Source organism: Hirsutella rhossiliensis, assembly GCF_020360975.1.
Source record: "Hirsutella rhossiliensis strain HR02 chromosome Unknown scaffold00002, whole genome shotgun sequence".
NCBI lineage: Eukaryota > Fungi > Ascomycota > Sordariomycetes > Hypocreales > Ophiocordycipitaceae > Hirsutella > Hirsutella rhossiliensis.
In genome coordinates this window covers 3382560-3392980 of record NW_025408668.1, presented here as the reverse complement: position 1 = coordinate 3392980, position 10421 = coordinate 3382560, and the positions used below count along the sequence as shown (strand labels likewise).

At 39.5% G+C, this 10421-nt stretch overlaps 1 protein-coding gene across 1 annotated transcript; it reads left to right on the top strand.

The window, feature by feature from the left end:
• Window positions 1–8514: 8514 nt before the first annotated feature.
• HRG_01997 (HNH endonuclease domain-containing protein) lies at window positions 8515–10172 on the top strand (the record flags this gene model as incomplete). Its single annotated transcript, XM_044860468.1, has 2 exons — window positions 8515–8899; window positions 8962–10172. 2 exons carry the CDS (start codon window positions 8515–8517, stop codon window positions 10170–10172), a joined length of 1596 nt encoding a protein of 531 aa, XP_044724101.1.
• Between the last annotated feature and the right edge of the window lie 249 nt (window positions 10173–10421).

Below are 10421 nucleotides of genomic sequence, written 5' to 3'. Positions count from 1 at the left end.
CTGGTCCCGAAAGGTTCTTCCGTTTAGCTACAATTGTCTATATAAGACAGCATGTCCGCTGGTAGGTAGATAGGAAAAAAAATTAACTTTAACACCTCTTCCACACACTAATTGTCGCGAAGCGTGGCCTGATTTCGCAGTTCTCGGAGATATCCCTTGGCACGAGGGACCTAGGAAGCTGAAAAACAGGTTTTGAGGAAGGAGCTGAAAGGAGGTGCAGAGAGGAGGGTGGGGGCAGAGGGAAGCAGAAGTGGCGATGGCTTCCTATGGAGGTAGCGAGAGATAAGACGGATGTGCCGGCAACGGCTAGAAAGGAGGGGAAAAAACCGGCAAAAAGCTCGGTAGTCGAAAGGACATTAGTGGCTTCTTTAAGCAGGATCTTCTTTGTTAATTAAGATGCTAGAAGGGTATAAAGAGGGGCGTTGGATAGAGGAAAGAAAGACAATCAAGGCAATACAACAATCACTCCCATGCCGCAATTGATGCTCCCGCAAGAATCAAATCCCTCTGCCCTGCCTGTCTGACCCCTTACTTCCAATTTCACCTTCGTGCATTTTCATGCACTTCTCGCATCTCTCTTCGCGAGAGTTATGAGCCCGGGAGGGGATGGCACACCACCCCTGCAACTTCCGGTAACTGCGCGCGGTGCGGGGTTCAATCCCCCGTAGACGACTACCTCTCTTGGATTTCCTTGGGTTATTGGCGTGGCGCTTGGTGTTCGACTCCCGCGTCTTGGGCTATAAGGTCCAGGGCTCCCGGCGGAGCCGCGATCCCTGAGGGGGTGTGTCGGAAGACGCGGTTGTCAGTCATATGTGTCAATTGCAGCGCACCTGTCGGAGCGCGCGTTCTACTTTTGCCTGCGTGGCGCAATGGTCTTCGCGACACTAATACACTACCAATAAATTCCGTTGAAAATCCTACCTTATACTCCTTCTTCCCCTCTATTACGTAGTCTTACGTGATTCCTTGATTTCCTAAAATTCCGCTTTTGCTCATATACCTTTAGAACTTTTTAATCCTATCGTAGAATACCGTAATCTATTATATTAATAGGTAGCTATTAAAATAGCTTCTCCCTATAGATATTTAGGAAGCCTAGTAGTAAATAAAAGAGCTCGTACTTTTTCTAATATAGTACGATTTATTCTTTCTATTCTACTATTAGATTCCGGCGTCCTAGGAGGACTAGAATTAAAGGTAATTCCTTCTTTCTCGTAATAAAGCTTTATTTTATATATAAATTCTTTAGTATTATAGAAAATGCTTCTTTAATCCTAGTATTTTTAGTGTTATTTTCTACCCTATTTTTAAATTCTAAGAACCTATCTAGAGCTTCCCCCTTTTTTTAAAGAAGGTATATTTCTAGATATTAGGTTCTTACGTCTAGGAAAGAAATATAATAGTAATATTTATTATAAGTAGGTACTTTAATTAGCCCCTAAATATCTAATACTATTTTTTCTAAATAGGTATAAGACTTATATAAAGGTTATTTATTAACCTTATTTATTACTTTAGCTCTAATATATATTTCGCATTATCTTATTTTATTTTCCTCTTTTAGAGGCATTTTTATATCCTTATTATATCTTTTTAATATTTCTAAAATAGCCCTACTATTTATATATCCTAAGCGTAAGTACTAGGTATAAAAATCTATATCCTTTGCCTTTAAAGACGTAATAAGGATTAATTAGCTTTCTAATAAAGGTTCTATAAGAATATAATATAATTTATTTCTAAGAAATCCTTTAGTAAGGACCTTAGCCTTATTATCTAATAAAAGGACTTTATTTCCTCCTATTAAGGCATAGATATTATTAAAATAAGATTAGGATAGTATATTTACCCTTAATTTAGGTATATAAAAGCAGTCTCGAAGGATATACCTTTTACTATTATATAGGAACTTAAATACTAAGTCCCCCTTTCCTTTTACTAATATAAAGGAAGCTTTTCCCTAGTAAACTTTAGACTTAATTTCTTTATAGTTAATAAGGAAATTCTTATTTAATACTATATACTTAGTAGCTCCGGTATTATAAATAAAATTAAAGATCCTTTTATTCTTATAACTAGGAAATCCTCCTTCTCTTACCTTTAAAACTAATTCCTTTATTCTAGGAATCGAGGCTTTTAAAGGTCCTAAAAGAGAGTCTTTATTAGCTTCTACTATAGGGGTATTTATAGAGGTTAAAATTACCTTTAAATCCTTAGACGTTTATATAGGGGTCGGAGCCCTAGAAAGGTCTATAAGGTTAATATCTAGGTTAATATTTTCTTGCGAAGCTATATTTAAGACCTTATTACTATCGTCCGAATTAGACTCTAGCTCTATAATTCGAGCCTTCCTTCTTTTATTAGTAGTAGAAACACTACTAGAAGGGGATTTCTTCCTAGAAGAAGAAGATAAAGAAGAAGATTTTCTCTTCTTAGAAATTCGAGTCCTATTATCGTTTTTTCCTTTATTTAAAACCTAATAAGTAGGAGCCTTATTCGGGTATAATTTATAGTAATTTACTATAAAATGCCTTAGTTTTTTATATTCCTTATAATAAGGAGTATCTATAGAATTTCTATAGGATTTCTAAGGCTTCCTTTATATTAAGAAGGCTTTCTCTAAAGATTTATCTATATCCTTTATTCTTCTAGCTTCGTCTAAAAGACTAGCTATTAGGGATTTAAGGGTAAACGCTATAGAATTATACTTAAGGCTCTACGTAATATTTATAATATAGCTTTTAAATTCCTTATTAAGGCAATTAAGAATCTATACTATAAGGATAACTTTTAGAATTTCTATCTTATAGGATTTTAAATCCTCGTAGATTTCCTTTACCTTATAAAGGTATTTCTTTAAATTAGAGCCTAAGGGACTAAGATTAAAGAGCTGCTTTATAAGTAAATAATTTAATAAGAAATTCGACGGATTATATAGCTTTATAAGCTTATCCTAAGTAGCTTTAGTATTTATTAAATACTTAATTTATTTTAAAGGGCTATCTTCGACTTAATAAAAAATCTAGGATAAAGCTTCTATAGTCTTTATATAGTTTTCTTACTCTAAGGTAGCGATAAGCTTTTCCTAAGTAAGGATAGCTCTTATCCTTATAGTCTAAAGAGTATAATTTAAATTTCCCTTAAGTCTAGAGAATTTATATTCTTTCTATCTACCTATTTTATATAAACTCGGTATTATTTCGTTCGTAGGGATCGAGAAGTCTAGACGGGAGTTTAAGAGCATAGGAAGGTAGAAGAAGTCGGTAGGGGGATTTTCGAAAGGAATTTTAATCGGGTATTTTAATAAGGAATTTTAAAGGTATAAGTCAATTTCCCGGCTTAAAAGGAGTAAGCTAGGCTTATAACCTCTTAAGGTATATAAGTAAAAGCGGAATTTTAGGAAATTAAGGAATTATATAAGACTACGTAATAGAAGGGAAGAGGGAGTATAAGGTAGGATTTTCAATAGAATTTATTAGTAATATATTAGTATATAGAAGAGGTATTAAAGTTAATTATTATTTTTCTATCTACTAGCGGACATACTATCTTATATAGATAATTATAGCTAAACGGAAGAACCTTTTAGGACTAGATTTAGGCTGCTATATAGCCCTAAGACTAAGGAATTTAGTAATACCTCGAGTATATTAGGAAGTGTCTTAGTTCTATTAATATTCTTATTTAAAGGAGGTTAGTTATGCCGGTATTCTTAAGAGGTCTTAGGTAGCATTCTAAGCTAGCTCTATTTCTTCGATTCCCGATTATACGATAACCGGCACCCCGTTTAATGCATAATAATATATAAAATAATAAGCGATTCTTACTCTATAATATAGGATTTTATCTATAATTAATATACTACTTATTAGCTTATATAATCGGGAGAGTATATTATAGCTACTTTATTTATAGTAGGAACACCGTTCCTTATAATTCCCTATTAAGCTAGTTAAATATCTACTCTTACTAGTAAGTAATATTAATCTTTATATCTTTAAAGGCTTTTATTAGGTCTAAGATCTCCTTTATAGGCTATCTAGGTTTCTTATCTATTTTCTTTAACTCTTTAAGAAGTTTTCCTTTGCCCTTATTAGATTCGGCTTCCTTTATTACTTCGTTAATTTCCCTAAAGAGCTAGTCTTTCTTTAGGTTCTTAAGCTTCTAATTATAGACTTTAGATACTATATCTTATCGCTTAACGTCCTAGTAAGGTGCTAAGTAGTTATTAATTATATAGATAAGGCTTTTATATAAGAGTTTTAAGATATCTTTAAATATCTTCCTATTTCTTTCTATAACGTTAATAATAAGCTCCTTTAGTATTATATAGTAAATAAAGTATAACTAAACTATAGATTCTTCCTAGCCGTTAGGTTATACCTTACGCTATAGGTATAAGTAAAGACTAAGCTATTCTATAACTTTTATAATAGTCTTAGGCTTTTTAGTATTATAATAGTTTAAGCGGTCGTTAGTAGTTTTTAGTTATTTAATATTATATACGTAGTAGTATTAAAGGAGTCTCTTCTTTGCTTCTTTTTAAGTAAGTCCGTCTATAAGAATTTTAATAGTAAGGGCTTATATAAAGGAGATATAGACTTTAAGCTAGTTTATTTTATCCTCGTTATAAATATAGTTAACGTATATCTCTTATTTAAACTTCTTAAGGAATTTAGTTATATTTTTACCGTTAAATTTACTAATAGGTAGGAGTTATAGTTAAAGGAGTCTTCCTATAAGGTTATCTTAGCTTCTAATAAGTATATCTCTAAGTCTATTAGTAATCTTATTAATATTTACTTTAATTTTCTTTATATCGCTAGTAGTAGGATTAGATAATCCCTCTTAATAGCTAGCGTTTCTAAATATAGTATACCTATAGATTATAAGGTTACGAAATTTAAAGTTAGAGTTTTTAGAGTTAAAAGATATCTTATTATAACTATCTTATTACTTACTTTCTTATCTATTAGCGGGAGGTAAGCGTTCTTTATAAGCTACTATATAAAAGAGAGCTAAGGTTAAGGTTACTAAGGTATCCTTTATTAATACCTATATTAGTATTATTAGTATATATATAAGTAAGAGGTCTTAGTAAGGTTCTTAAATAGTCTAGATTACGCTATTATTATTATTTATATCTTTTAAAGTATTATATAAGGATCGTAGTTTCTTAACTAAGTCGCTAGTATTAGAGGTTATAGGGCTAATAATAAGAGCTTAGGGTTTTTTAGTATTAGCTTATTACTTTTCCTTTACTACTAGCGAAGGTATTATCTAATTATTTATTTCCCGGTAAGTCTATTACCTTATTAGGTCCCTAACTCTAGCTATTAAGGTAGTTACTACTTTAATTATTAAATCCCTAGATTTTATTTTTTCTAAATAGTACCGTCGTCCTCTAAGTATTCTCGGCTTTATAAAGCTACTTATCGCTGTATAAATAAAACGGAATAATAAGTTTACGCCCTAGAAACTAGTTTTAATAAGGATAAGGGTATATACCTAAAGCATACGTAGTATATAGCTAAGGATTAATAGAGTAATTAACTATATAATTATCTAATTATCGGTCCTATATATAGCTCTAAGGGCCTTAGGTTATAAATATAAGTCTTAGAGATTTCTTTACTCTATGCCTCTTTATCTTTACTAAAGTCGCGTAATTAGCGGTCTCTACTTTAAAGGGGAAAAATAAAAATTTAAATTAACTATAATTAAAAAAGATACTTAATTAGATAATTAAGGTCTTTATAACGCCTTTAAGTATACTTAGAAGTAAGTTAAAAGGGGAGTACTAAGGGTCTTATCCCTTTAACGGGCTAATATTTATAGGGGTGCGATCTTACTTATTAAAGTATCTACTACTATAGCTTAGAGGGCGACTTTAGCTTCTTTATCTAAAAGGCCTTATCGATATCTACTAAGCTAATTATATAGACCGCTACGTTAGCCGCTACCTAGCCTTCCTTCCGCTCTACCTATTATATAGTTCCTATAAAGATAGAGGTAAGGACTTCTTAGGCTAAGTATAAAGCTTATACGCCTAGTCTAACGCCTATAGAACTATTATTATAATAGACCTACCGTTATATAGGCCTAAACTATAGCTTCTTTTAATATAGAACTAAGTATAACTCTATATATAATAACTAGGGTTTCCTAAGGATTAAGGGAAACTTTAGTTAAGGGATTATATAAGCTACGATAAGCTTATAATAACCGTTAATATTTATAGCTAGCTATATAATACCCTTAATTACTATACCTTCTATTACGCTTAAGGCGCCCTTTACTTACCTTAGGGCGATCTTTTTTACTAGCACTTATATCTCTCGCGTAAGCGCCTTATTAACTATAGCGTAGTACTAATAGCCCTTATCTATAAGGGCGGCGATAGGTAAGGAGTTATTAATTATAACCTATATTAAAGTAGGCTCCTCTTTTATATAAGCGGATAATTCCTCCTTCTCCTTTACTAGTACTAGTAATTAGGGCTCTAAAGCCCGTCTTTATTCTAGAGCTACTCTTTTTCCTCTAGGCCTAGGGGCGCGGAGTCCTCTTCGTCGTTTAAGGTAAAAAGCGGTTCTATCTTCGCCGCTTAAACTATTATAGGCCGTTTAGCTAAAAGGAAAGGGTATTTTAATATAAAGTATATAAACGCGCCGTAACGTAAGTAGCGGCCGTTAGCTTTCCTTTTCTTAATTTCCTCGCTAGTTACCTACTTCGCCCGCTACTTAGAGTATAGGATAGTATAAGGGATATTTAATAATAACTTCCTACTATATTTAGCTTAGTCTATATAAATAGCCGATATTAAGGTATCCTTATTAGTATCGATAGTTAGCTATTCCTCTTATAAAGGGGCGGTAATCCTATTACCGCTATATAGCGTACGCTTATAAAGCTTCTAAAAATATAGCGTCTACTTATAGCCCTATACTACCTTTATTAACCGGCTTATATACTTACTATAGTTAGTAAGTATAATTATAAAGATAAGTAGCTCTTATAAAGCTAGCGTAATTAAGTTTTATAGCTATATAAGCTTCGCGCTATCTTCCTATACTATAGTTCCCGCCGCTTATAAGAGCGTCTTTTTAAAGTTAGGGAGGAATTCGCTAAAGGTCTACCTATCCCTTTACCTAAGGGTTTATAGCCTATCCTATGCCTTCTCCCGCTCCTATACGTTGCCGAACGTATATATAAGGTATTAAAAGAAGTCTTATAGGTCGCGTTTACCCCTAGGGCCGCCCTTATCTTAGAATCTAAAGATCCGCTATATCTAAGGCTCCGGTAGCGTATAAAGGAGCGAATACTACGCTATATTATAATAGCTATTTAGGCCTTATTTCTCGTCTATTATAAACTTTATCTATAGCTAGCTAAGGAAGAAGTAGAAGGACTTAAGCTTACCGTCCTAAGTTAGCTAAGGAAGCGGCTTTTATATCGGTAGTGCCGCTACTATAACTAGTATTATAGAGGTTATAGGGGTTAACGCTAGTCTCGTAGATAGCTCCCTTAGTATAGTAAGAACCTTATTCTTCTTGCTAGCTATCGCGCTTTTAATCGCTTCTAGGATAGCTACGATACTTCCTATCCGCCTAAGGGGTAGCGGGGTACTCCCTTAAGGAAGCGGCACCCTTTCTAAGGAGATATCTATTAGATCTATTAGTTAATAGCTTATACTATTACGGAGTAGGTAGAGGCGTATATATAGGTGCCGTCTATAGGATAATATTAATAAGCTATATAGAGCTCTTCTATATACGGCTAGCCCGTATATATAAGTATAGGATCTAGCCTTTTATACGTAACTTATATAGCTTAGGCTATAGCCTAAGCCTATAACCTATAATAGTTAAAGACTCTTATAGTTTCGTTCTTTATAATAGTATCTTAGTACTAAGCTAGGGTATAGGGCCTTTCTTCTAGGGTCTTTAAAGGGTGTTAGCCTCTAAGGCCCCGGGGTTAAGGGGTGCGTAGCCCTATCTTAGTCTCGGCCCGGGCCGGGGCCAGGGCCCCTCAGGGGGTCCTGGGTTAGGTCGGGGCTTAGTTCCTCCGTAAGCGGGGGGTACGTATCCTTAGTCATCGGGGTGGGGTGGAATTTTCCCTTCGTAGAGGGGAAAAGCGGCTCCAACTGGGCAGGTTCGGCGCCATATTGCGCGCTCGCTAGTGGCTGCACGAGGCTGCTAATGGAGAGGCGTAATAAGCGCTTAAAGACGAGTCGTTTGGTATATTAGGCGTGTATTTTATCGCGGTTGCGGGGGTTCGGTCGGAGTCGATCCGCCACTTTATTGAACTTAACTCTTTATTTAAGTCGCAGGCGCAAGCTGCACCACGTAAGTTCTCCTAGCAGACTGATTATTCATCAAAAAGGCGGAAGTGGCCAGGCCACCCCAAGTTGCCTGGATTCTCACTACGCGCGCGGATCCTGCCCGACTCATCTTCACAACGGCTTTTCCACCACGCCTTCAGACGCCGCCCATATCACGCGCAACCACCGCCAAGATGCCTAAGACTTCGACGCAGGAGCGCAATGACATGGCGCGGTGTTTCTTTGCATTCCTCGACAAGCACGACGGGGACCACGCCATAATGAGAGACCTACGTAAGTTCCTCCAAGGCAACCACGACTTTTCCCCGGCCGTCGACCGAATGCCTATGGACGAGTACGAGGAGCGGCTCAGACTTGTCTGCGCTCTCACGGCCGTGATTGAGGTCAAAAGCTCTATTGCTCCGACTCTGAGGGCTGCCGAGTTCTCGGCATTCATGGTTGCGCCCCTAGGACGACTGCGCACTATGCTCCGCGCCGGTGACGTCGACTCGTTGCCCTACGACACTGCCCTTCATGTTTTGACTGCCTTGCACAGCACGCATAATCTATTGCGCGTTTGTAAGCATATCCCGAGCTCGCCGCGTGTTCCTGGCCATTCTCGCTGACCATCAATGACATAGTTCTCCGAGGCCCAGGCACTATGGCACCAGCCACCAGTAGCCTGTCGGATTCAACATCGCCCAGGCCAAGAAAAAGGGCCCGTTCGGGCAGCAACCTGCGCTGGACCTCGAGACCCGGCAGCGGGGCGCCCTTGGATCCATCGCAATTGCAGGCTCGTGCGCGTAGCAGGGCCGAGAGACAGCGCGCCTTCGTCCGCGACAAAGGGCTATGTGTCATCACCGGCACCTCGTACCCGCAAGTCTGTCACATTGTGCCCTTTTCGTGGACTGAAAGCCAAAAGAACTGCGATATTTTGAAGGAAGTCATACTTATCCCTAAAGATGTCATATGGAACGACGACGACTTGCCCTCAGAAGCTTGGACGGCGCTGTGGCGCGAGCCCGGCTCCTGCGATAAGAGCTGGAATATGCTCTCCCTAAACCCGTTGTTGCACGTGTGGTGGGCGCGCTCGTTCTTCGGGCTCGAGTACCTAGGACGACTCCCCGCAGAAGAGGACGGCGACAAGGCGGGTGCCGTCATCCCCGTCGAGTTGCGCTTCCGGTGGCTCCGACGACACCCGACCGCAAGGCCCGACATGGTTATCAACTTCGACGACGAGCGCGACTACGCCAACTGCTTCGTGTCGCGGCTCTACGACAGCCCAACGGACCCGGCCACGGCCGAGCGCTTCGTCGTGTCGGGCCAAAGCGTCCGCACAGGGCACACCATCTGCGTCCGCGTCCCCGAGCCAGACGCCGACAAGTTCGTCGCGGCCGTCAAGGTCCAGTGGGCACTCACCCAGATCGCCGCCATGTGCGGCTTTGCCGAGACGTGCGACGACGACTACGACGACGACAACCCCCAAGCCCAGCGGGCCAGCGAAGCGAGGGTCTGCGAGTGGCTGCGCGACGTCCCGGCTGCCGGTGATCCCTCACCTCGCCAGCCCGAGCCAATGCCCCGAAATCCCGAGCCCGCCGGTCCCGTGGAACGCCACGGCAACGTGCCCAAGCCGTCGGGCCGCCCTGGCGACCAAGGGAAAACCCGGCCAGGCGGGCCTGATCCCTTCGGCTCCCCGACTCGCCCAGACACGGGCGACGGCGCCTCTGGCAAGCAGGCCGAGCGCTTCCCGACTGTGAGCCCGCAGCGTACGACTGGCGCGCGCGCATCTGCAAGTGTCGGGCCGGAAAATGTCCCCCCTTCAGCGCGCAAGGAGGAGAAGACGGAGGAGTAGGGGACGCCAAAACTAGACACCGCCAAAAAATAGGCACCTATCAATATCCACGTGTTACTTTCCACATCTATAAGTATTCACTCAGTGTTGCTTTCATTAGCTTTGGCGAAACCTTCATTCGTCCGTCGACCATGGACCTCGCCAACAACGCCACGGGCGATGCGGCAGCTTTCTCAGGCCGACCAGTCTCTTACGGGGAGCGGCGGCGTCAACTTAAGCGGCGGGCAGAGACACAGAGTGGTGAGTACT